The following is a 27,342-nucleotide window of genomic DNA, read 5'->3' on the forward strand; positions in this document are numbered from 1 at the left end:
GTTGTTTGAGTCTTTGAAACCAGATTCAGTTATTGGTGAATTGCGGATGGCAGCAAAACCAGATATTATAGGGAGACAAGATGACAAGGTTTAAAAGCCATCATCAGAGGAGGCACAGCTACACAGGATCTTTTCTTACTGTAACCTCAAAGGTGCAATAGTCAATCCTATGGAACAGAGGTTTTGTTTGGGCAAGAAAAGCAGGCAGAGGTTCAAACTGAACTCTGCTTTGAAAGCCTGAACTGCCAAAGTTTACCAGGCAGTGAATACTACCCAGATGGATGTCAACAGTGCTGCTGTAGTGACTCAGCCCTAGGGTCTGCATGCACCCCACAGGACATTCAGGCAACAGAGCCTACCACGGCTGCAGCACACCCAATCACTGCACTAAGCATCTATCAGGTACTAGGAGTCAGGTTTGAAATTTGGTCTCGGTACATGGTCACAATAATGAAAAAAGTGGTGCAATTCACTTGACATGAAATGAAACAACTCCCAGAGCAATCACTGCCAGCTCTCCAAGAAAAGGCTCAAGTGCCAAATCCTTGTCGCTTCCTGCAAAGCTTGTGTCTCCCAAGACATGGAGAAGATAAAGATCCTTTTCCTTTATGACATGACAAATATTTTTCAGCTGCAGGCATAGAAAGAGCAAGGCAGCAAGTACTCGAGGATGAGATGAAGACAGTGCCACTATGCTTCCCCAGCTCCTGCACCTCCTTTTGTCTAACACCAAGGCCAGCCAGGCACACCAAGGACTGCAGAGTGTGGTGTCTTGCTAAGGGCTGCTGCTAAGCAGCAGCTTGTGGTAATTACAGATTTCCTTCTTGAGCTGCAAAGTGCTGCAAAGTGAAGGCTTTACAGACAAAGAGAGAGTGATGCCAAGGCAGATCCCTGGGCAACAGCTGCTGCTGACAGAGAGGAGACGGGAGGTCAGAAGGTAATACAGAATGGGTTACAGAAGACATGTGGCTCCTGGGGAAGAACCATCAATTCACTGACTAATGCACCAGGATCTCTTTAAACTAGCGATGTCCTCAGGCTCAGCCTGAAAGCCCCCAGTTAACAACTCCCCTTCATAAGAGAAAGGATGAACAGACAGCATACTGAAACTAGGGAAGCTTTGATCCAGACTTCTTTGTAACTAGGCACTTTAAAACCCTGATATCAATAGAAGTTTGAGGCCTTGCCTCCTGCAGTAATCCCCCAGCTGTCTCCCAGTACCATGGCTTGTAGTTGAAGGCATAATACTATCTTGTCACATCTCTAAGACTTAAGCATGAAAGTATCAAAGCAATACCAGGGATAGATTAGCTGACCTCATAAGGTCCACTCCAACTCACTTTATGGAAGATTAGTTATCTTCTACAGCTGGGGAAGAAATAATTACCACCTGTACCACCTCTGGAGATAGGAATGTGAAACGGAAGACTTCCTTTTCCTCAAGGGACTGAGCATTAAAGCAGAGACTAAACTTTTCCCACCCCCCCCGCAGCTTCCAGCGGATGAGGCTGTCAGGATGCACTTTCACTTGACACATAGCAATTACAGCAGGAGCTAAAGTCACTCCAGAAGTAGTAACAGGATTATAGTACATCTTGGACTGCCACTAACTTGTCATCACGACTACAGCTGTCCTGTCTGGAGCTGGCAGACGGCTGCCTCTGCTGCACTGCGGGATGTAGCAACTTGTCTGCAACACACAGATGCTCAGCTGAGCCAGCAGAGCTCTCAGGGCTGCAATGTCTACAATGCACCCTCCTCCCGGCTGTCTCAATCCAAGTACTACAGTAATGCAAAACAGCCATTTGGTGGATCTGCAAACTGTGCAGAAGACACTGCCATGGGAGGACTAGATTTGATACCACCACCACCTTCCCACCCCACCCCGATTACCTACTACAAGACATCTGCACCTACATCAGGGAAAACAAGCTCTCTGCCCATTCTCTCTAACTAGTGGCTTGTTTTGTACTATCCTAACATGTCTGTTTGAATACGAATTGTAGCTCATTACTGCAAGAGAAAGACATTTTTCAGCTAAGAATTTAAATGAGCAAGCACGTGAGGAGCACTAGTGCATCTGGGCTCTGAAAACCATGACCTGGTTGCAGACACAAGAGAAGACACAGCTAGAAGAGCAATAAAGGACACGAAGCACAAAGCTTAGCACAAGGGGCAGGTCACTTTGCACGAGGAATCAACCAGGGCTTAGACACGAGATGGAAAAAGGCAAATGTGGAAAGTCAAGCCATTTGCAGCCTTCAGTTTCACAAAGAAGGATGCAAGACAAAGGACAGAAGCACTTTTGCTTTTGTCAGAAGAAACAAAGGGAGACCAGAGGAAGCTGAGAAGAGAAGGCAGTAACTGGAATGGGATCATTCATGGTCCATCAGCAAACCCAGATCAGATACAGAAATGCCTTCAGGAACTGGCAAGAGAAATGGAAAATTTTCCCAGAGTCACCTCCAAAGTTTCTGCTTATGAGTTGCAAGGAAACAAAACCTTCTGAGAACAGGGATGGCAGAAACCTTCAACCTTCATGTTACAAATTGCTTGTACCTCAAGGATATGCAGCCACATGTTGTAGACAAAGAACAGTTAACTTATGCTGCAACCTTCCTCAAAACACCACATTTAGCAACCATTCTTGCAAAGCACAACAGGATCCATAATTACCAAGTAGTGAGGCTTTTCTTCATTCTAAGCTACATCTGACAGAACAAAGTCTTTCCTGGCTGTTTCAAGCAGAAAGAAAGGGTCTCAGCTGACTGCATCACTCTCCACAGCACAGGGCAAGATCCCAGGAGGTTGCTCAGGACAGACCTGAGGGCTGAGCAACCTGTGAAGTGACTGCTGATGCTCTACCTGTGTTTTCTCAGAAGAAAGCCTCATTGCTTCCATGAGTTTCTCCATCTGGTGGCCCTGCTCCAGCGCGTTGCGCAGCACATCCTCCGTGCTGACCAGCCGGTGCTGCAGCCGGATCACCTCTGACTCTGAAGAGGGGTCGATCAGGGAGTATCGCCGCTGATCTGACACCGATTTTTCCTTGTCCTTAAACAGCAAAGGGAAAATAAGAGCAGGTTAAACCAAATCACTACAGAAACTAAGCAAAGAAGAAATCCACAGTAACTCATACAACTGTGTTTTGATTTCAACAGTAGATGGGGTCAGAGCACAATTCTGAAGGCAACTGTACAAGCAGCAGTTCTAATTCGTTCCCAACAGAGTTCAAATGAATTATTCACATTTTAACCACTGGAGGACACTGAAGTACACAGGAATTGGAGGACATTGCTTCTGCCTAGAACAGAATGTGTAAAACAGTGTGGGGTGGCTGACCTTCACTCTCTCCCACAAATTTTAGCCTTAATTAGCCATGGATCTAAAACCTATGGGAACAGAAAAACACTGGAGAAGGACACGAGGACATTTTTACTACTTAATGAGTCACTGCTAAGCCAGGTCCAATCTCACAGGTGCTGTCAACTAAGGTCCCGCCAGATGCTCAGTAGCACAAAAGCAAGCATGAAGACTTGGAGTAAGGGTGAAGACTACCCCCAGTAGCAGCACAGAGCCCTCCAGCCTGCAAGCCAAGGCTAGGAGGGGTTTTGGTGTCCTCACCAGCACAACCAGTTTCTCTCGCAGCCCCTTGATGTCATCTTTGAGCTTCTGCTCCTTCAGCCGCCACTCAGCTTTGTGCACTTCCCGGCTCAGGTCCCGTTCTGGCCCAGGTGAGTGCCGGTTTGCCTCCAGCAACAGTGCTCTCAGCTCGTTCAGGCTCCTGGAAGAAGTGGAAAGGAAAGGTGAGGATATTTCCAGAGCTCACACACACTGGTGTCCTGCTGTGCTCCTTCCCACCTTTGCTACAGATACAAATAAAGGCCAGTGAGCAAACGTGACTCAAATCCCATCACTTCAGATCTCCTGTCCTCCCCACTGTGACAGCTTTAGAGACTGGGACTTGCCCAAGGAACTGTATTTCAGAGCAGGGCAGCAGCCAGCTTAGTTGGCAAGAAAATGACTTCATTCAGCATCTACATGTGCACTGAACTGTCTTACAGCTCCTGGCAAGCAGTGAAAGGGCAGCTCCTTGGTTAATTCACAGCCCCTAATTTTAACCAGATTCCCACAGTAAGCATCTCTAAAGAACAGGAAAGTTGGGGGCTGGGACTTCAATGATTCAATGTCCAGGTTTCTTTTGGTGGTAAATTACAGCACCTGGAATGAACACACACACACACACACAGGGCCACCTGTCTCCAGCTCTGTCCTTCAGACCTGCACACTGACCTTTCCTTCTTGAGTAGCTCCTGGCTAATGAGGACTAGTTGCCCTGAAGCATCATGTGTTTTCTTGGTCAAGGCTTCCAGTTCACTTTCCAGACGTTTCTTTTCTTTTAACACTGTATCAGTCTTCTTTTCTGCTGTTTTGCATTTGTTTTCCAAAGCTATGAGAAGCAGAGGGGAAGGTCTCAGTCCTTTACTTGCATTCCTGCTTTTTGCCTTTTCTCAATTACCACTCATAAGATGTGGTTAGCTCTGGCCCTAATTAAGGGGAGATCTTGGAAACAACACACCCAGCTCCATTTACCTCTGCCTCTTTTAGTTTCTGACGTTCAATAAACCCAAACACTCCCTTCACAAGATACAAATACCTTCTGCAGTGTTTGTGCTCAACTCCTGAAAAGAGACTGGAACTGCTGAACAAACTTTTACCAACTATGTGCATTAAGACAGGAAATGTCCTGGTTTACATCAGCCCATCTCAGCACCCAGACCCTTGTTCAATACCAGTACAGAGGACAAGCAGGGAAGCACCTATTTCCCACCAGCACTGGATTAGGGAAACTTACCACTTACTTGGGCCCTTAGAGTTTCAGTCTGGGACACCAGTGATGACACCTCTTTGTCTCTTTTGCTCAGCTTGTCTTGGAGGTCTGCAGGAGAACGAAGAGACAAGACAAAGATCAGAATCTTAGAAAAAGCTTCATGCAAATCAGGAAGGGATCCAGCATACGGGGCAGGGTGCGACAGGGGTACAGCCGTGATACCCTCCATTGGCAGAGGAGCATCAGGAGACAGATAACGGGTGTTTCTCACTGCATCTCACTACCTCCAGACATTAGAAGGTATGACAGTTGTAAAGCCATATCAGATAGGTTTTAGAAAGCAACCACAGGCGCAGGAGGAATAAAACATTAACAAACAGGGAAAAGAACTTAGAGCACTTTTTTGTTACCAAACAACAAATGCCATGCAACAAAATCTGAGGATGAACCCAGCTTCCTAAGCCACATCCACACAGCCTTCCCTACTTCCCTACAGCAGAGTTAGAGGAAGGGAAGGCATATGAGTCATTAAAACAGTGTTCCAGGATAAAAAGCAATAAAATTTCATACCTTCCATAGTCTGCTTCATCTTTATCTTTTCTTCTGAAATATCATTAGTTTCAATCATCTGAAATAAAAGTAAAAGATGAGATGTAAAGAGCCCTTTACTCAAAGATTCAAAACAAAGTTAACTACAAAGCCTCACTCAAAGCAGAACTGTATCCAGTACTTAAATTACCATCTTTTACATCTTTCTGAGAGGGGAAAAAGGCTTTTGAGGAGTCACTCTGGACAGTACTGAAAAAGCTAAATGGTATCACCTGAGATTTCCCCAAACCACATGCAGATGAGCACAAAAGTGAGATTCACCTAGGAGGGAAGAGAGAAAGCTTGTGGGCTTTCCCCACAAGCTCTGCTTCCAGCTTTCACACACTCAGAGTTTGTGTAGAGCAACGAAAGAGCTGCTCTCCTTCAGCTACCAGTCTCCTGTGGTTAATCACAGTGCAAGTGCTCTTTAGCATCCAGCTTGAGACCCAGTCAACAAGCTCCTCAACTTCTGAACAATCTAACTGTGCCTAAACTTATGAAAACAGTACCAAAATATTAATAATTATTGGAGAATTAATACATTAATAAAAACAATAAAAAGCAAATGTTGGTCCATACAGGAGATTCTGCCTTTCCCCCATCCTCTTTTGTCTATACTGCAATGAAAAGTCAGAGCCTGCAGAGCTCACAGCCAAACTTTCCATTGCAGAGGCCACAATTCGGCCCCTGAAACCTCTTCACATCCAGCAGCTTTCAGTGGGACCTTAGCACATGCCCCAGATGAAGCAGCTGATGTGGCCACCACCACCAGAAGCCCTGAGGTCAGTCCCCAAGAGCTTGAGTAGGCAACAGGAGCAGGAGTACATCCAAAGGGGAAATATGCCTCCTGATGTTCCTTTATTATGGAAAAACTATGTAATTGCTCTTTGGAAGTGCAGCTGCAATTCCCGCTTGAAGGTCTAGGAAAGACCATCACAAGACATGTTTGAAATACTTCGAATAGTTAACACTGCAGTTACATTAAAAGACATTTAACAACAGAATTTGCCCTGTGACACTCATGCACCCATGCATTTCTTCCCACATTGTCCTGATTCTAAATCAACACATAGTTGAAATAATTATTGCAACACTCCCTGGTTCTAATCTGGTATCAATATCCCCCAGAGCCCTCTCATTTATCTAAAGGGCTCTGGAACAAGCCTCCAGCTTTTAACATTCATTCCTGGTTCAATACTGGCTATAACATATGATATGTTACAATAACAACCCACTTTTCCCAGGGCCCTGGCTGCACTTATGGTTCACAATTGTCTTTACTAGATGAAGCATGGTGGAGCCACCCTTGAAACACCATAAATGCTGTAGATTCCTCCTTGGGCTTTTGCCTCTCCTGTCCAGTTCAGCATGTCTTTCTGCTGGCAGGAAGCTCTGACTTGGCAAATTAATTCATGGGCTTGGCTTTGCTGCCTAGAAGTGCAATCGACTTCAATGGGGCTGTTCACACTGGCAAATTAAACAGAAGGATTAGATTCACTTCAGTGGCACCTCAGTCTGGAACAGTGACTGCATCATCAGCAATAGATTTCAAATGAGTATTCTTAACGTGCACACTTCCTGGCTTTAGTTCCATTTTCTGCATCCCCACAGGAACAAACTGTAAAAGTTGAGTTTTTTGCCCATTTCTTATGCAAAGTCCAAACACAAACAGGGGTCCAGCCTAGATGCATGAGTAGCCATCTCCCCCCTCACTCTAATGCAAAGTGAGCCACATGTCCCTTACTTCCCCACACTGGTGCCATCCTGACCCCTGCTAGCAGCTCTGCCACTATAATCCTCAAAGCCAGCATTTCCCTGTGTCTCCCATGTGCTGCAAAACCTCCCCATGGCCTCTGCTGCATTGCTGGCACACACCTCCCACCCAACCCTATCTGCTCAACCCCTAACCAAGGCTCTCAAACCATGCTCCACATCCTGAGCAAGCTACATGCTCTAGCTCAGCCTGGGCAATGGCTCTTCTTTCACCCTGCCCTCCACCTACCTCCCTAAGGGCCATTGCTCAACAATACATTAAGGCTGCTACATGGAGGACAACAGCAGTATTGCAGAAATGATGCTTTTTCAGCTCAGAACGGAGCTTGCTTAGGATGAGAGCCTATCCCTCACAACCACAATAACCCTATTCTGCTGCTGCAGCAGTCATGTGCCTCTAAGCCCAGATGTGGCCCAGTTGTACTTCTCTTAAACAACTGTGCCACTGGACTGGTTTTCCAGAGCGGGAGACACCTTCAGCATGGAGATGCAGTGCAGAAAAATCACTATCAATGGAAGGTAAAAACATCCACATACTTTGAGGCATTAAAGCCTTAGAAAACCACATAAGACAGCACCTGAGGGTTACTCTTAGGAAGGGTTACTAAAGGTGATGATAAACAAGCAAAATGACCCAGAAGTCATACATTTGCATGCTGAGAAGGATGCAGGGCCTCCATGGACTGCAGCTTGTTCTCTAAAACAAGCACTTTTTCCTGCAATCTGTGGATCTCCTGTTTGCTCTGGGCTTCTGTTTTCTGTAATGTTTCATAGTCCAACATCTTCTTCTCAGCCAAAGAAATCTGCTCTTTTAAGAAAGCTATTGCTTCTGTCTGATCCGTATATTCACCATGAAGTTTCTCCAGTTCAAGCACCCTCAGCTCAGCATCTCGACACTTGTCCTTCACATCCTGGAGTTCAAGAAGGTGCTGATTGCTTTTTGTTTCCAGTTGCATTTTCCAGTTGCTGTTGCTTTTTTCCACTTCATCCACAGCCTCTTGCAACTTCAGTTTGAGACTCTCTTTCTCCTTTATATGAACAGCTGTCTCAATGTCATGCTTTGCTTTAAGGTTCTCCAACTCAAGCTGGTGCTCCATCTTTATACTCTCCACCACTGCCTTCAGTTCCACAATCTCCTTGTGCTGGGTGTCAGGGCCTGTGTTCAGTGTGGCTTTCAGGTCCTCCAGAGACTTCTGGTGGTCTGAAGCTAACGTGTCCAACTTGGACTTCCAGTTGTCCATAAGTCCCATGTTCTCATTAGTGGCTTGCTGAACTTTATGCTTTAGGTCAACGATTTCCTGTGAGTACTTCTCATTGACAGATTTCAGTTTCTCCATCTCCTGCTGGTACTTCTTTAACGTCTTCTCATACTTCTCCTTTAGCTGGCTGCTCTCCTTCTGATGCTCCTTGTTGGCAGACAGCAGTTGATCTCGTAGACGAAGAGCCTCTGACTGCAAGCCAAGGTTATGCTCTGGGGTGTCTGCTTGGTGAGAGCTCCTGAGGCACTGCCGAAGCTCATCCACCTCGCTGCGCCTGAGGCTCAGCTCCTCCTCCAGCTGCAGGATCCTGGACTTCTCTGCCACCGTGGTTAACTGCAACATGACAGAGAAGACAGTCAGTCCCCACCTCCCATTGCTGTATCCTTCCTTTCAGTAAGTGTGCTCCAGTGGAAGTAAATCCAAAGTACATTAGTCAAAATTCAGACACAAAGGAAAAGACTACCCAGCACCCTCCAACCTGAGTACAGTTTTGCACCAGGGTAACCATCACCGGTAACTCAGTTATGTCTTCGTGCCAATTGCAGTTTATCTTTTTTTTCTAATATGAGCTCTTGTTTTCCACAGAAAAACACACATTTTGGAAACAACCCTTGGAAGTCACTAGAGAGCAACAGTGCTTTATGAAAAACAATGTCCTGAAAGGGCATCTTGCCAGATGATGCACAGAGGAGATGTGACTGCACATGCAGGAATATCACAAGCATCAAACCCAACATTAAGCATATCACGTTTCCTTTATTGCTCAGCAATCCTCAGCCTAAGATGTCTCTTCTGCATCATAATTTGTTTACCCTGGTGTAAAAAGGAAAAGCATTTTTTTAGACAAGAGTACTTGTTAGAGTTCATTAGCAAAGTAAAAAATGATGTAGAAGGCTAGAGGATGCAAGACAATAAATCTGGCCATGGTTAACACTGAGCATAAGGGTATGGATTGATGGCTTACAGTCTGAATGTATCCTAACAGGGCTGAACTACCTGTTTGTCACAGGGAGTTCAGGGTGCTGCAGCTATGGATGGAGAAGGAGAGATTTGACCAGATGAAATATCAGAAGGCAGCAGAAAAAACAAGGAAACCAAGTTAAAACACAAATAATCAATTCCATTTCACTTCAATTGCCATTTTCCCCCACTAACCATCAGCCCAGGAGGCTGTGTGGGTTTTATCTTAGATGGGCACAGGGGGATTCAAACCATTTAGCCCTTTTGGAGGGCCTCATGTTTGCATTTTCCACAGCTCTAAAATCCACTGCTGAGAAGCAAGCTCACTGTAGCAAGTTTGCTGCTTCCCAGACCACACCAGCATGGCAAAGCCCTTTCCACATCTGGCTGCTTTTAGGATCAGGTGTGCTGTTCATCTGGGCAGCCTGTCCTGTTGCAGGCATGGCCAAGGATCAGAGCTGGTCCACCTGCACTCACCAGTATCTTCCATTTCAGATGGCAGCTTGCACAACTGGAGAAGGGACAAAGGGAATGCTGATTGCAATGTTATTTCCTGTTACAGCCTGGGGCAGCCTTGAGGCAGAATGAATTGTGCAGGGTGCAGATATTATTATTGAGAAATGAATTGTGAAGAGCTCATGTGTCAAATGGTGGCATGGGGCAGAGAAGCAAACTCAATCTGAGAAACAAGTCCCCACATAAGAAGCAAAAGCTAGAAATTATATTGTACTACTATTTCCAGGAGAGAGAGCAAACAAAAACCCAAACAAAAGAATCAGGGAAGCTTAAATCCAAGCCAAAAATCAATGAACCCCACAACACCCAAAGGAAAGGAACCCAAAGCAAGGCATCATGAGCATCAACGCAGGGGCCAAGCACGCTGTTCTGCAGGCAGGGCAAGTGGGGGTCGATTACCCTGGTGTCCTCTAATTCTCTGAGGAGTTTCTCAGCCTGTGCCTTCTCAAACAGCAGGCTCTGCTCGAGCTCCCGTATTCGGGCATGCTCCAACTGCGTCTGAGTCTGGTCACACAGAGGGAGAAAAGAACAGTGGAAATGGGAAAAGGGCAGGGGAGAGAGAGAAAGAGAGGGAAAGAGAAGGCTGCAACATCATCTTCAGTGTACAAGACAAGGAAAGGCAGTTCACAACAGGAGGAGAATAAAGATCCAAATAAGCAGGAAAAATCCAACCAAACAGAAAATGGTCACTACAGGATTTTACATGGTACTCGTAGTGGCTACCTGCAAGAAAATTAAACCTATGATGGGAAACCACCCTTCTGTATTAGAAACTCTGCTTCGGTGTTTTCCTGCATCAAGACTACACTGAAGACACCTCCTAAAAAGCAAAAATTCCACCACTGCAGGCCACCAGTACAAGACCCTTGCATCAGAGAATGCAAAGACCTTGCAATGATTCCCCACATCTCTCCTCAAGAAGGATCACAAGGTACAGTGAAGAGCTGGAAGCTCCCATCCTCTTTTTGCTCCTGAGACAGCTTGAACCCTGCACTAAAAAAGAGTCAGGTCATACTGTACATAGTATGTCATTAAGACCCAAAATACACTGTACTGAAAGCAAATCAGAAATTTAGATACCAAACTGTTATATATCAATGCTTTAAGTTTGAAAAGACCTGCTATGAATTTAAATATGATTTTGGCACTCAAACTCAGCCTTGTACACATGAAAGCAGACCCACTGTTTTGGTTTTGCTTTTTTGGTTGATCTAAGCACAAGAGCTTTACGTAACCTGCCCAGACCCAGGAGCACTGACTCAGGGTATTGCTTCAGTGTCTTTCTCTTAAAGCAGAAGTACCATATAACTGCACTTGATGGCAAACCTCAGGACTCCACAATGACCACTGCAATATCATGTAAAATTTCCCATAAATAAAAGAGGAAAGGAGACATGGGAAAACGCATGCAGACTCCGCCCTTCACAGTTTTTTAGCTTACAAACCCAACATATTCCTTTGAGTTAGATCAGACCTACCAAAAAGCAAACAAACCTGAGCAGAACCATTCCCCCCCCCCTCCATTTTCTGCCTTTCATTTTCTATATAATAATTTTCTTCCCCTTCTTTTTGTTGGAACCACTTTTAAGGACTTTCTGCCCTTTCCTATAATAAAGTAAGTTCTGGATAGTTGTGTAAAAATGATGGAAACTGAAGTTTATAAAAATACATTGTTTTCTCTTCCAGCTTGAAAAGTATCATTATATGTGATACATGATGATGGTCACAATCAACTGCCAGATATATTCAGACTACTTTATTTTATGTGGTCTATTTGATTCCTGAAGGAAGAACCCAACATTATCAAAAGCCCCAAATAATATCACTTAAGTGTAAAAGTTGGCTGAATGCATGCTAAAAAGAAAAGAAATCTAATTACATACTGAGAGGCTTCTCCTGCCCCCTGCAATGCTCAAAGATCCATATTTCAAGATGGAAATTTTGCAAGGTAAAAAAAGCAGGTTTGCTTTTACTTAGTGATATTTATTCCATTAATAACAATGGATTTTCTTCAGTTTACGCTAGCTCAAAATCCCCAAGTGAAAATTCAGCAACACAGATTTGAGATTACCTCAACTGGTGGCAGCACGTCAGATACTGGCTACCTGAAGATGCTGAACTGCTACAAAACTAATCTCTGCATCTCCCAAAGAGACATTCTCAAGAGTCCCCAGGGCAACACTCCAGTTCCCAGCAAAGCTATCTCAGTTCCACCTGATATTCTTTTCCATTTCCGTTTCCATTTCATTTCCATTTCCAATGGAAAAACATACAAAAATAGAGGAGAAAAATAATCAGGGAAGAAAGACCAAGTGTTTTACAATCCTTTCATTTTAGACTTGCATCAAGCCTTGTATTATTTCTTATTTTATGCAAACTGGTTTGCCCAGCCAGCATGACTCAGAGCTTCAATTCAACATTCTCCCGTACTTCGAGGAAGTTCAGATCTGGATTTTAGACTTCCAGCTACTGGCCTTGAATTACTATTGACAGACTACAAGCTGACTTCCCACTGCTGTTCAAGGCATGATGCAGGTTACAGGAGATGAGCATGAGGTAGTTTCTTGAAGAGGTTAGTATTTCCTATAAATCACGGTCTTTCACCCTAAAAAGCCTTTCTTCAAAGGTTTTGTTTTCCTGCAGTTGCTTTAAATCTTCCAAACCATTATACCTTCAGCATTGCCAAACAGGACCAAAAACGGGTTTAATTCATTCCAGGGCTAAATCCACAGCTCCTTCTTTATCAGAGGTTCAAAGACTTGATCCATATCTCTAGGCCTCAGACACTTATTTCTTTGGTCAAAGAGCTTCTAGGGATGTTGCCCGCCATGCTTAGCACCTGGAAGTCCCAGATTTGTTCAAAATCTACATGGTATTTTAAGAAATGCCATGGGATTTAGCCTTCAAGACCAGAGGAGGGCAGACAACCACCTCTGGGTTTTGCTTTTGGTATTTGAGTGGTTTGTTCAGGTCCAGCTAGAGATGCAAAGGGCTCTGCTAGCAGCCACTGCTTGACTTTGTTGTGATTTTACATGAAGAGTACCAGGAACAACCATTTCCAGGAAATGCCCTGCAACATGAAGGAGCACTTATCCCCCCTGATTTCCAATGAGAGTTTTATTTAAGTGTATTACTTGCTTCTGGAAATCCTGACTGGCTCCACAACGAAGCAGGAAGGTGGGAATTATCTCCAGTGAGTCAATCATTCACTCTGAGCACACAAATTAGACAGGATAGGATGTAAAAACTGACCACAGGCAAACCTTCTGCCGATGCCTGTGCTCTCACTGGTGTTGGACTCACTGGGAACACCCCAGCTCTCTGCATCACAGTAAACCAAACTGCTCCATGACTCTTTCTTAAGAGGTTATTTGTTCCTCTGTATAGATGAACATGGAGGTGAAGACAGGACCCTCACAGCCTGCAAGAAGCTTGGCCACATCCCTATTTGCAAAGCCACTCCTTCGCAGCCCAAATGACAGTCAGATCTTTCCTCAGTTTAGGACCTGCAGGCATAGGAGCATTACTGTCACAGCAACTTACCATCTTGCTGAAACATGGTGTATTTAAATATACAGCCAGCCCTGGTCCCACTGCCATTATTACACAGCCAGGCCTAAACACTTTAAGCTTACAGAGGGGCAATTCGCTGCTCTCAAAAGGGAATGATGGATGGATCAACCAGCCTCCTCCAAAGCACTGGGGGAAACCTATCATTTCAGCTCAGGAATCACAGAAACCTGACAGCACACTAGCAAACGTATGCTATCAGTACACTGCTGATTTATACTTGCCAAACACATTATTCTGCTTTTAGATAAAGAGGAGAGGCTTATGCCACAATGGTCAAAGCCATAGCAACATACCCCATTGCCTAGTTTTCCCATTTTCCTGGGCTTTTACTGATATGCACTATGGAGAAGCACAGGAGCAGGTCCCCTGACATTTCTGGCTGTTGCTAACCTAGCACTCTAGCTAAAGTCCTTTGATTTGCACACACAGAGCAGAGCCTTGCTTTCACAGAAATATCTTTTCCATTTCTCCCCCACAGTAAAGCCTCCTACTCAAGGGCAAGCTCCCAACATCACTTCCAGATTGCACAATATTCACTGTCACAGCATCACTCCAAGCATACCCTTCAAATGAACGGGTATCCTAGTGTCAAACCTCACACTCATGGGCAGAGGACTCCACACAGGGATACCACAGGTCAAATCATACACAGCACTTCAGCTGGAATAGAATAACATCTGACAGGGACAGTGACTAAGCAGTCAGTTCATTTCTACAGTGGAAAAACATATATTGAAATGCATTCAGATACAGTCAGAAGTAACATGGCTTGGCAACTCCTGGTGACACTTAAAGCCAAGTTGGCTGCACGTGATTAATTCTAGGCAGCTCCATAGCATTATTAGTCATTGGCAACATACCAAACAACAATCTTCACAGTTCATACCACGGTGTTCACAGCACATCCAAAGCCATCAGTAAAGATAAAGTATTGTTTGGAGCTGAGCAAAAGGTGGCAGAAGTTAATCAAGTGAGTCCCCACGTGCAATTTCAGGTTCCCCACATTCAAGGGGTGTCAAGGTGTAAGGGTGTTAGGAATTACCTCCAGATCCCCCTTTGTAATGGATTCTTCCTCCACACGGAACTGCAAGTCCTCCACTTTCCTGAGGAGGGGAGAGGACACAAAGAGAAATCAGTAACACCTAGATCAGTATCCTCTTTCTAAGCAGCCACTGCACATGGGCCTCCCCTACACATCAGAAGCCTGAGAGAAGAGGGATACAGACAATCTTTGTACACAAACAGCTTAGAAGCAGCTAAACAGCAAGACCCATGGAGCTAAACAGTAATAAGCAAGTTTTCCACATAGCAAACATTTGCCTCCTTGCAAGGTACATGTTCACAGATTTGCTGCTTCTGCTGCACCACCTCTCAGCAGGCACAACTGCTATTCATTGACACTGGGATCCTGAAAACATGAAAACCACAACCAGGTTTCACTGGTTTACATGGACGTTGTTATCCTGCAGCCGAGCACTGACCAACTCCTGTGCCAGATGCACAAGTCCATACAAATCACTCCAAGGGAATCAGAGCCTCTGCCTCCTTGGCAGAGGGTGGGCAATATGTAACATTTCCAAATGGAAATGGTGAGCTGCCCTGGCAGAAAAGCCTTCACCAGAGCTTGTACAGGCCAGTCATGACTAAACACACATAAACCTACATGAACACACAGAGACATGACTAAGACTCTTTTGTAAAGTCTGAAGAGAAAGTCCAGTAATGATACAAAATAATTCAGTTTTCTTCTAACCTGAGCCCTCTTTGTTCTCTTCACTGATTAAAAAGAAGGCAATAATAAGGATGTTGAGCTGGTAGCCAGATGTAAGGATTCAGATCCCGTTACAGATGAAAATCACTGTGAGTGTACATATCTAACTTCATAAACAAGCTTCCTTGTGTAAACCTCCTCTAATTAGAGGAGGCATCTGTTGATATTTAGGAAAGGAGTCAGCTGTCTTGGGTTAAAGGGCCTCCTGGAGCTGGGAAAGTGAGCTGCCTACCAGGAGAACACGAAGACTTAGGCACAGAAGAACAATGCATCCTCAGGAGGAGCATCATTCAATTGAACTCAACACTGGTTTCAGTTACTTAATACACAGAAATGTATTTCTATTCCCACTGAAGAGTTTAATTATATATAGACAGCAATTGGACTCCAAGAATGACAAGCAGATCTTCACTCTTATCCAGAGAGAAAATGTATGCATCATCACGTATATAGGGATGGGGCCTCTGGGATGTGGGGAGATTATCAATCACACTACAGTAAGGCTGTATTCCAATTTGACTTGCCTTCCTCAGAAGGAATGTCCTTAACATCAGCATATCCCAAATGGAGGGGAAAGAAGTGGTCCTTAGTAAAGCCAGATTGTACAGGAAGGTTAGGGGTCTGGGATAGCCCAAACTGCACAGTTCTCTTTATTATCCAGCACTGTTATCTTATACTGTATCCTTAGCCATTTTAATTAATCCCACCTGTACTGAGCAATTCCATTTCACGGTGACATGGGCGAGTTTGGTCATGGTTTCAAATCTCAGAGTAACTGATACTACCAGAACCCTTCGTTCCTTCAGGCAAATAATGCTGCTTCTCCATGTGTTTGGCAGGAAACCATGTTACATCATGAAACTCATACCCAAGTACGAGCTGCCCTGGCTGTTTGCTTTCTGCCTTTAAATTGCTTTGTAATAGTGGGGTATTAGGTTTAGCTGAGCATATTCAAGCAACCTGAGACCACTCACGTCACAAAAGTTAGCTCACTACAACCCCACGAGATAATACAGCATTGAGTTTTCTCTAAGAGCTATACGACATAGGGCTGTACAAGACTAATAGGAAATACTTCACTGTTTGGTTGTCATTAGCAGCAGTTTGTCAGAAAATGGGGGCAGCCACAGTACTGGAAGCTCAATCCTAGACAAGACTCTTATCAGATGTGCAACTGCAGCAAAACTGTTCTAAACCTCCCAGTACCTGAACGCAGTACAACCCTTCCCCACACTCAGTGTAGACCACAGTGGCCAGGAGGGTGAAACAACATATCTGAAGTACTGAAAGACATCCAAAGATGACTTTCCCAGTCACTTTCTTCTCCTTAGATCCAATGAATGGTGTTCTTGGGCAAGAGCCTCATCTCCCCCATGACTTCATCTCCTCCATACCCATTCACTCCTGTTTTACCTCTTCTCCTCTTCCAGCTGGTTCAACAGTTCAATCTTCTCCTTCTGCATCACATCCACCAGAGTTCGTGCTCGCTGGAGGTTTCCTTCTGCCTCCGTGACGTACTGCAGGAAAAAGAGAGCCCAAGCCACAAGAGTTACAAGTTTTAAGTATAGAGCTGGTTAAGAAAGGGTCAGAACAAGAGAAGAGAAGGTTTTGATGATCTGTCTCAGAGGATGCTATGGTAAGAAGACAGATTTTTCAAAGAGCCCATTATGTAGGGATCAAAAAGGAAAAAATTGAGCCATCTTCAGCAGCTGTAAATTTGATCCATGCATCAGTGCCTCTCTGACTTGAACCCTTTGGAGAATCCAGCTCTAAATTAAGAGTTAAGAACTTGAAGACTCAATAGTTGTGAAAAATCCATTCTGAGGTTACCAGGTGCAATTCAGCCCTCGTAATGAAGAGAGACATTTCAGGGTTGTATTAGTCCATTTGTTACTGCTAACTATTGGAAAATATTACACATGAAGATGATGTCAGCTTGAGGTTGATTTGCCAGTCTCTCCTGCATTTCTGACACGGAGACATGACAGCAATCATTGAACAGCTACATCTTGACAAATAGAACAAATACAACTCCTCTAAGCATTTAAGTGCATAAAGTATCATTTGTACAAATGTTTGTGCAAAAAACCCCTTGCATGATCAGTCTGTTTTCCTTATAGGTCTTTTGACTTTATTAATGTGATAAAGACCTCCTCTCTGGTAGGAAAGCAGTGGCATCTAACTGAGCTGATGCTCTCAGCAGTGTTCGATAACGTCAAGAAAACACTGCAATGCAGTCACAGCCACAGCCAGACTGGGAGACTAAGGGCAACAAGTTTGCCCTCTACTTGCATTTCAGCATTCAAATGTAGTTTGTGTCTGGTGGATCAATATCTGCTGTCTTTCTTCTGGCACAGCCCTTTTCTGCTCCTGGCTTGGGGCAGACAGAGCCCATGGGATGCTGGCAGGAGCAGAGAATAAGCCTCAGCTCAACCCAGCACACAGGAAGCTATCACCACTTAAGAAGCAGAAATTAAAGCCCAGGTTTCACATCAGGAAGCTATACAGCGATAATGTTACCTAAAACTTTCAGAGGATGCCAGATATTTGAGTGCTAGTGATAAAGCACATCACCTCCTACCTGCTCGTGTTGGGCCTTCATGATGGCAATCTCCTTCTCCACCTCACAGATGTGGCTGGTGGCTTTGGCAACCTCAGCCCGCTCCAGGTCACGCTCTGCCAGTAGCTGTTCAATGTGCTGCTGCTTCTCCTTCAGTGCCTCCTGGAGAGCTGTGGTGCCAGAGATTTTTCGGGCGTATCGAGAAGAGGTCTCTGTCAGCTGGAAAACAAGTTAAAAAGAGACAGGGGTAAAGCTATGTCCTTCTAAGGCTGGAATAGCTTGAGGCTCCTGTTAAATCTGGAATGTAGCTCACCTATAGATCCTTTATTACACTGTACAAAGCTGCAGTTCCAGCTCTGGACCCTACAGGTCAGGTTATGTCCGCAAAACATCTGGGCATTGCTTACAAGCTCAATAGCTCTTCTGCACTGCAGAAGAGGGCAGGACATGGGGTGGAAGTGGATCAGGAAAAGGTATTATTGGATCATCTGCCTTTTTAAGTATATTTTATTGATGACCTGCACAGGTGCAGTCTCAAACAGCGAGATCAGCTGCATAGACTGCTCTCAGCTGTAGACTGGTATGTGCTACTCAGATCCACTCCCCAGTAACAGATACTGCACCCTTGTCCCCAGCCAAGATGACTGCAGGTGCTATGCAGCACACACTACCGCAGTCAGCTCTTAATACTGCTTCCTACTCTGGCATTTGCCTGCTTGAGTACTTGCCAAACTACAAGGCATGTGATCCAAGACAGTGTCACCCTTCCAGAGCAAGACACAGTCGTTGCAGGAGCTTTTGCACAGCTGTTTGATACAGCAGTACACTGCTACACAACCATGCTGGACAAGAAGCAATGGCATTTGTCTGCAGGGATCTTATACAAAACCTGCCTTGACAGTGGAGCTGAGCTTCCTCCTATCACAGAGCCTGTACTGCTATTTGCAATGATCCCTCTTGCTCTGTGCCTGTTACAACTTGTGTCCATGGAGGGAGTCCTATTTGTAAGGTGGGCAACAGTACCCCACACTCCACTCTCCATCTCATTGATGGTAAAAGAGAAGCTGCCCCACTGCAGCTGCTGAAATAGAACCCCAAGCCTCCTACTTTGTAGAGCTGGGTCACAGAAGAAGTGGATCGAGGCTGTATGGTCTGCAGAAAGAGCCACTTACCAGCCCGCTGCGGCTGGGCCTACCACCAACAGATGATGCCACGGAGCTGACAGAGCTGATGGAGGAGCTGCTGGGGCTGTGGGTTAAGGCAGACACTCCCATGGCCATTCGTTTGCTCTTCTTTGCCTTGGCAGGGCTGGTTGATGGGAAACCGATCCGGATCACCTTGTGGATGGGAGCAAAGAGGCCAAACTTGGGAGGACACTGAAAATACCTGTAATACAGGAAATGCACCAAGTCAGAAGTGGTAGAGCATCCAACTCACTCAAGCCTTACAGAACAGCATTACTAAGCAACAGATAACCTCAGCCTTCAGCTAATCTCTTGGTTTTGCTGTGATGTTGCTTCCTGTGTGCAAGTGGTTGGATTATTCTCTTCTCCTGCCGCTTAGAGTAGTAGCTATCTCTGTGTTTTCACTTGTGGTGCTTAAGCAGGGAAACCCAGCGTAACTGCCATGCACTAGTTGCTGTGCACTTTGATAAGATGCAAGGAAAGACCCATCTGTTAGCCTGAATAGCACAAAGATCCCAGTACATAAACACAGTGACAGCACATGCACTCGCCTTCCGCACAAAACCCAAGTGTGTTCTCTACCCTGTTTTGCGGAAAGTCACATAGTAAAACATGTCAGAGAGCTCTGAATCACACAGCTCTGTGTGAGTGTTCTACAGGGTAAAAATCTTTCCTTCCAAAACAGAAAAGGGCAGCTCTTAACTTTGAATCTAAAGATATCATTATATCAATCTCCAATGTGCACCATATCCTCTGGGTAGTAGAGAGAGGACCTGGTTCCTATGCAAGCAAACTTAGAGAGAAACGTCCAAAAGGGAGGATCAGATAATTACAGTGCAAGCTCTTCCACAACTGCAGTGAGCCCAATGATTATGTCTCTCCAGAGCCCTATTTCAGAAAACAAATTAGCCAAAACCCACAGTGTCAGACATTGGAAACCCCTTCAGAGCTTGGGCTGACTGGCTCAAACCAGGGCTCATTTGCTGCTGGCCAGCTGCACTGCAGCAAATAAAACCAGATCTTCTCCAGGCCTGACATACCCTTCTTTCAAGGGAGTAGCCAACACAGAAACCTGTCTCCTTTAGGAATGCTTTCTCACCAGCTTCATAGGTAGCCTAGGACTAAATACTGGGCTATAGTCTGTCCTATGTAAACACAATGAGTGTGTTTAGGACATAGGTCCTAATGAGTAAGTGACAAACCCAGCTTTGCTAATACAAGTCCTCTCCAGATGTGAGCAGCTGTTTCCCCAATTCCCTTTTATTTTGAAGCGCTGGCAGCCACATGGCTGTGTCACAGGCAGACCTCTGTGGGCCTGGGAGGCCAGAGAGCAGCCTGATCTCCAGCCAGATGAGAAAGCGATTCATTTGCAAACATCTGCTCAAGCCAAATTCTTCCTATAACAATCTTCATAAAAAAACAAAACCTACAATCCAAAAATCACTTCTTCCCCTGTGCCTGCTGCCAACACAGGCCCTTGGGGATGGAGAACCAGCCATACCACAGGCTGACCCAGCTGCAGAGCAGGGACCCAAGGAAGAACATCAGTCTGATCTCTTGCAAACCCAACCAAAGCCCTGCTCAGCATCATGATCTCAAACTGCAGTAGACACAGGCAGAACAACAGCATGGTGCAGTCCCTTCCACAGGTCTCTCTGTTCTCAGCACAAGCTGCTACTTGTGGCTGTACAACAGTGCCAAAGGCTATGTCCCTCAGAGGTCCCCTGACAGCTCTTAACAAGTCCAAACTTGCATCACTATGTCCAGACTGGAAGTGGTAGCAGTTAACTTTTGCAGTTCAGAAGCAAGAATTAGATCCAGAACACTTGGCAGTGCCTGCCTGAAAACCAAGAGCTGCTCTGAGCGCTAAGGAGTTTTATACTCGCATTGCAGAAAAGGAACAGGGAAGAAAAGTGGTGGTGTGATGCCAATAGAAACTGCAGGTGGGAAATAGCACAAAAAGTTTTATAATAGATAAAGACACCTTCAGTGTCCAAGGCTGACCTGTTTCAGACTCTGTGAAAGCAAAGGTAGGAACAGTTTAGTGGGCACAGGCTCCCATAGGAGCAGAGGCAGAGAAGGAAGAACAGTAGAATAAGCAGGTAAAAGTTAATGTACTAGAGATGAGTAAGAGGAACTTGCTTGGTTTCATGGGGGAGAAACCAAAATCCACACCAGCACCTCTCTAACCTCCAGTGCAGGCAGGAGAGCAGCCTTTACTGCCTCAGAACCAGCTCTCTGGACTCAACTCTCCTGCAGCAGACTGCTTCTGCAGCAGCAGGTGACCTGGCCAAGGATGCTCACTAGATGGCAACAGCCACCAAAGCAGAGAGACTCCGAAGAACTGGATGGTCCCTGCCCAGGCTGATTCTGGCAGGTCAAGCTCAGGGCATTGTCAGGAATCCTATGGCAGACATAAGGGAAGACTGACTGAGGAGCTCCTGCATGTAACAAAGGAGTCACTTTTACTACGTTGGCTTCTCCTCCAAAACACTGCTGTTGAAATTGGGATGTGCTATAAGAAAATCAGAAGGTTGGATGAAGGATCAAAGGACAAGCAGGGACAATGCTGCAAACCTGCAGCCAGATCCTTGGTGAACAGAGCACCCTTCAGCTGGAGAGTCCACGCATACCACTGCTGTATTGATAGTACCCGTTATTGCTCCAAGATCTGCAAAGTTAGATTTCCCTCAATCTCCCGTGTTTAATCCAAACCTCTTAATTCACTCCAGCTCCCTGAGCCCTGCTGTGGAGCTCAATTTTTCCTGCTGTTGATAAAATGCAAAAGAAAGGAGAAGCCTTGCAGACAGGGCACACACTGTAACAACCTTAGACAACATGTAGCAGCTTCGTAAGACAGATGACTTCCAAAGGTTGGATTTGCAAACCAGAGCAACAGAGGTGTGAGGATGAGAGGCAGAGAGAGCACCCTTACATTCACATCTGCCTTCCACACCTTCCACATGCACAGAGATAAATCACTTCTGAGCATCCTGAAGATTAAGCTTAGAGATCATTTGTAGTGTATGATAGAGACTTGAATTCACTCCATGACTTGCTCTCTACCATCCCAGTTCTTTTCTTCTGAGAATAGGCTGGAATTCAGCCATCTGCTGCCAATCATTTCCTGCTTTCTTGGCCTGACATTGAACAGAGCAGCATTTCTTTCATTTTAAATCAAACCACATGGCTGCCGGAAAAAAGAAAATCCTGACCCAACACAAGAGACCTTTATATAGAACCTGAGATCCAACAAGGGAGGAACTATCTGCTCCTCGGTTTCAAAGTTAAATCTCCCCTCTAATGCAAGATTCCCTTAAGAAGTCTCAAGAAATCAACACTATTTCCCACTAAAGGAACTTCTGAAGGACACAGAACCATTTCTACCTGTATTTGAGGCAGGGTCAAAGTGGTGCTCTATAAAACTTGGATTTGAACACTCCCAAGCTTAAAAATGTTGGGGGCCATTCTTTTACCAAGCTTCCAAATAAACAGAAACAGCTTCCCAGTAAGGCTGTGAGATGTCCCTGTCTAGTTTTATAGATACTAACAAGGACTTTATTGGAAAATAAAATACTGGAGGTGCCAGTGGAGTCAGAGGTGGTCAGATCAGCCAGCAGACAGCTGCCACACTACAGAACTGCCACAAGGACATGCAACAACCACCAGTTGTTCCTTTGGATCTCTGGAAACCTGTCCCCAGAAAGAATGGAAGAAGTATCATTAAGCTGAGGAATAGAGAGTCAAGTCTTTATCTTCTATAGCTCTGACAGGGTAAATTACAGATTTAGGGCAAGAAGAAATTTTATAAAGAGAATATGTGTAGAAAGCAGAGCTAATGCAGTCACAGAATCAATTTCCAGCAAAACCTGCATCTCACTACAAGCTACCTTCTCTCCCTACTCTCTCCTGTTTCCTGAAGCCACTCATGTTACTTCACAGATGTTACTTGATCCTGCTTTAAAATGCTCCACTGATCCTGCAAAGCTATTCCAAAGCTTGAAAGACTGAAAATTCAACTCTTCCTCACAACCCACAGTGCTCAACCAAACATAATTGCTCTTAACAGGTCCAAGTGACATTTGGCCACCATCACCCTGGGAGGTGTGTGGGACCCTAGAGCTCCAGGCTGGGTTTGAGAGCACACACAGTACCTTGTACCAGCAACTGCTCCGTCGTTCTTGCCCAGGGGTTCATCCAGCTCCACTCCACACCACTCTCCTTTGGCAAAGTCTGTCTCTCCCACATAGCGCACAACTCCTGTCTTCGTCCCACCAACCTGTTAGAGATAAGATGACATGGGTTAGAGACAGCAGCACTGACACTGCCATGGGGGGACTGATGCCGAGGCAGTTATGTGGGGGAGGGAAAGCCATCAGTATTTTCTGGTTCAGATCTAATGAAACCAGAACAGACAGTTTTCTCATCAAGTTCTTCTAGCACTGAAGATGTCTCTCCAATAACTACAAGCAAGTTGACAAACACCTACTTTTGGATCTGCCTGCCCAGAGGATGTCAGAACAAATATAATGAAAACAGATTCCAAGGTGCATATTCCAATTTCATAGAGCTACCTGTGAGGCCATGAAGAAGTTTAAAGCCCTCCAAGCACAGCTTATACCTGCCTTCTGTAAAGAACCAAGTGCTGCACTAACTGTTAGGCCTGTGCTTTTTCAGGTGGCAGTTCTGAGCAATACTGGCACAGGACATCAAAAGGGGCAAGCTAAGCAAGGAAAGCACTTACCACTCTTCAGCTTATCCCCACACAGGGTTTGCTAGGACACAGTGGCAGCCCTTTCAGCAAACCTCTCAAAATAGAAGTGTTTCATACAGAACTCTCACAGGCAAACACCAATCCCCCTTTTGATTTGAGTTTATACAGATTTAATCTCTTAATATTAATGCAACGATTTAATGCCTTTCTAATACATTTCTTTAGCTGCAAGCTGAATTCAATGTAAGTGTAATTGATCTTCATTCATAGGAACTTACCATTGCAGGTAAGCTCCCTCCAATTTCTTTTGTTGAGTTTTCATTACAGACATTGAACCAGAATTCCTTCACCACCCACAGGATCCCAACCCCACACACCCTCACATAAACACCTTTAAAACCTGAGGAGCTCCCTCTATCAGCAGGACTCCTACCATGCTGTTCTGGGGCATCTACGAGAGCCACACTCCTCCATCCACAAAACCAACAAGACCACTCAGTTACATCCCCACAGATATTACTATTTTGAGAAGGCTGTTTCCTAACAGCAGAGAAAAGAACTAGCCCTATTAATTTAATACACACATTCCCTAATCAGACCAACATTAAATCTGCACAGTAAGAGAGCAGGTCATGTTCCTACTCAAAAGCCATACATCAGTGAAGATGCTAAGCACAGATCAGCTCTAACACTCCCCCAGACAGCCAAGCGATCCTCTGCTTCCAGAGCAATGTGGTTTATTTTCTCTTTCAAGCATTAATTACTACCATCTTTTCTACATAATACACCCTCACCATACAGCATTACCTTCTCTCAAAGCCAGAAAGGACACATCTGCTCTTTCAACAGCCTGCTAGGGCTGGCAGTACAGTCAGAAGCCAATATCAGGCTGTCACACTCACATGCCAGCACTTGACCCTCTTGTTGAGTTCCCCATCTTTTGGCAGGCACACAGAAACTCTTCTGGATGGAGAGCCTAGAAATTTCATCCAACTCAGACATGCAGGTTTATTCAGCCTTGATAATCCTCTAATGCTGCTAAAGTCAATAATGTGTTTTGGGAGAAGCCAGCTGGCAGGTTGTATCAGCGCACAGAATGGTCCAATCAAAACAGAAGGGTTTGTTTCTATCAGACTCCTCAGTAAATCAGAGGTATCACCTTGGAAGGAGGATAAAAGGCAGCTTGTTAATGGCAGGGAGGTTAGCAATTGCATAGCACAGTTCCTGGTAGTGCACAGCCACCCCTCCTGCCCATGCCTAGTTTTGATACCATGCTCCACAATCTGAGTATGGAAGACAGCCCAGGCGGATGGCTCTTGCTGCACTAACAAGACTCAGCTGCATCACACTAGAGACCAAAGGATTTCCATCCTATGAGCATCTCAGCCTGACATTAGCATCAGTGCCAGCCTGAGACATGGAAAACGTGTCTGCATGTCTCAGCCTGGCGCGTTAATCAGAGCCACAATCACACCTGCAACTTGCCAAGTACCCAGAGTAAAGCAAAGAAACTGGATAGAAAAACCTGTCTTTTTCATACAATCCCAGACTGGTTTGGGTTGGAAGGGACCTTAAAGGTCATCCAGTTTCAACCCCTACCACAGTTTCTCCATTCCAGGTAAATAAATCACTTAGGATTAACTTCAAACAAGCTCATAGTGATCCACCTTCTCCAGCCAGATTCAAGCAGCCTCAGAGCTCCTGGACAGTTCAGGTCCAGACTGAAGTGCTCTGCCTCAGCAATCCGATGCCCTTCTTACACCTTTGGCTCAAGACCATCATCCCAATCTCACCTGAAGTGACACTCTTGGCCTTGACCTTCACAACAAAATGAAGCCAGGAACATTTAACAGGTTTGTATCCCAACTGGTGAGCAATACGCACTCATTGAAGGACATCCACATACCTTCCCTGCTAACTACAGTATCACTGACATTATGATTTACTATAGTTTTCTCATCAAAATGATGAAACTGGATCCAGACCAATATCCCAGCAATGGACAGACAGTGATGCTGATCCTTCCAGACACTGCCTTCATCAAAGCTGCTAATACATCACTGAAACAACTTACCAAATTAGCACCAGGCTGTATCGCAATGCGGCTGCTGCAAGTCAGACTCCCTCCAGCCTGCGTTTGCTCTTTTCCTTACGTCCCCCCCCCTCCTTATGTGCTCACCCCACAACAGTCTCTTGCTCTGAGCAAGAACCTTTTAAGAGCTGTCCTCAACCCAGGGCTTGCAGGCAAAGCAATGTGTCATTCAGGCCAACATGGACTGCTCCCCATCATGACATGCATGGTCCAGGAGTCAGCAGTGAAATTCTCCTACTGCTTGCATGTGGGAGGACAAAGGAAAAGGACAGGGGGAAAGGGCAGACAGGACACCTTTCTTTACTCCTTAGACCTTCATCTGCTTTCAATGCGAAGCACATAAGCTTACTCAACACTGTTACTGGATGGTACTAACAAGAAATTAAAGCTCACCTTTATTGGACACGTGCTGCTTGCTCTTGAGCTGTAGCTGCAGGCTGTATCCAGTGTGTAAAGTGAAACAGCCATCCTTTCCCTTTGTGGAAAAAGAGGTATTTCTCACACACACGCTCATCCACCCAGACAAGGAGCCTGCTTCCATGCAAGCTGAGACAGGTAGACTCTGCGTTTTCCCACCACTCTTGCTCTTCCAAGTACCAATGGCAGATTACTGTACGAGACTTGATTTACAGAGGGTATTTTTTGCAGCAGGTGTGGTTCCAGCCACTACAGATCACATGAAATAATGATCTATACATACAAGGAGTTAATGTGCATATATATGGAAATGCATGCCACTTCCTGTGTCCCATCTGATAGCCAGGAACAGCATTCAGCAAGCTGGTGGTAAAGTGAAGATCTGGCTTGTGGTCAAGTTTGTCTGTAAATACAACTTACTTCAGGTGGCCATCAGCAGTTTCATCCAACCAGATACTCACCATGTCATCTCTGAATGCCAGAACACGCTTTTAGGATGAAGAGAGTGAAGCTTTTAGGGTAGAGGCAGAAAGATGCAGCCAGGAATTACAGGACAGCCCTCCCTATGTGAAGTTACAGGAATTTTTATAGTTTCCTTTAATGGAACCACTCATCTTTTTGCATCCCCACAGCCTGAGTCAGCATTGCACAGGGATGAGTCTGACAGCATTGCTGATGCAAGACCTTTCTGCACATTTATCTTTCAGGCACCATTGAGAAAATAATGTCCTATGGATGTGGAGTAAGAGGAAAGCCTAGAATTACAGCATCCCCTCCTGAGCCTGATACAAAGTCCACCCATGGTAATAACACCATTTGCTCCACCACAGGCCACTTACAACTCCTACTTAATGATATATAATGCATACAGAAGATAAGAACTGGCCAATGCATCAACCTAAATGAACACTTAGGAGGGTGTGTGAGTGCACAAGAAGCTTCCAAGGGTTAATGTGGCAGCAGGGAAGGGTGGTTGCTTTGGGCTATTTATTTTCTCTTAGTTTCACTGCAGTGACAGGAACACTTGGGTCTGTGACAACACCAGTCACACTGTATTTCACACCATGGAGGGGCAACTATCTTAGATAGCAAGGAAAGAGCTTGAAC

At 45.2% G+C, this 27,342-nt stretch overlaps 1 protein-coding gene across 4 annotated transcripts in view; it reads right to left on the minus strand.

Moving 5' to 3' along the window:
• CLIP2 (CAP-Gly domain containing linker protein 2) overlaps positions 1-27,342 on the minus strand; it is a 74,705-nt gene that overhangs the window by 5,322 nt on the left and 42,041 nt on the right. For 3 of the 4 annotated variants that reach the window (XM_061470364.1, XM_061470361.1, XM_061470363.1), the window contains exons 4-15: positions 23,167-23,291; positions 19,001-19,214; positions 17,850-18,047; positions 16,682-16,785; positions 14,540-14,600; positions 10,324-10,428; positions 7,837-8,781; positions 5,399-5,456; positions 4,853-4,936; positions 4,291-4,447; positions 3,622-3,781; positions 2,866-3,051 (exon numbers count right to left, since the gene is read on the minus strand). In XM_061470364.1, the coding sequence (XP_061326348.1) occupies positions 2,866-3,051; positions 3,622-3,781; positions 4,291-4,447; positions 4,853-4,936; positions 5,399-5,456; positions 7,837-8,781; positions 10,324-10,428; positions 14,540-14,600; positions 16,682-16,785; positions 17,850-18,047; positions 19,001-19,214; positions 23,167-23,291 (2,397 nt within the window). The remainder of the gene's footprint in view (positions 1-2,865; positions 3,052-3,621; positions 3,782-4,290; positions 4,448-4,852; positions 4,937-5,398; positions 5,457-7,836; positions 8,782-10,323; positions 10,429-14,539; positions 14,601-16,681; positions 16,786-17,849; positions 18,048-19,000; positions 19,215-23,166; positions 23,292-27,342) is intronic. The other variant, XM_061470365.1, reaches the window with a different exon arrangement.

This window comes from Pezoporus flaviventris, unplaced genomic scaffold, assembly GCF_033815535.1.
Source record: "Pezoporus flaviventris isolate CSIRO_AGI_PZ_B2104156 unplaced genomic scaffold, CSIRO_AGI_Pfla_v1 ptg000063l, whole genome shotgun sequence".
Lineage (NCBI taxonomy): Eukaryota > Metazoa > Chordata > Aves > Psittaciformes > Psittacidae > Pezoporus > Pezoporus flaviventris.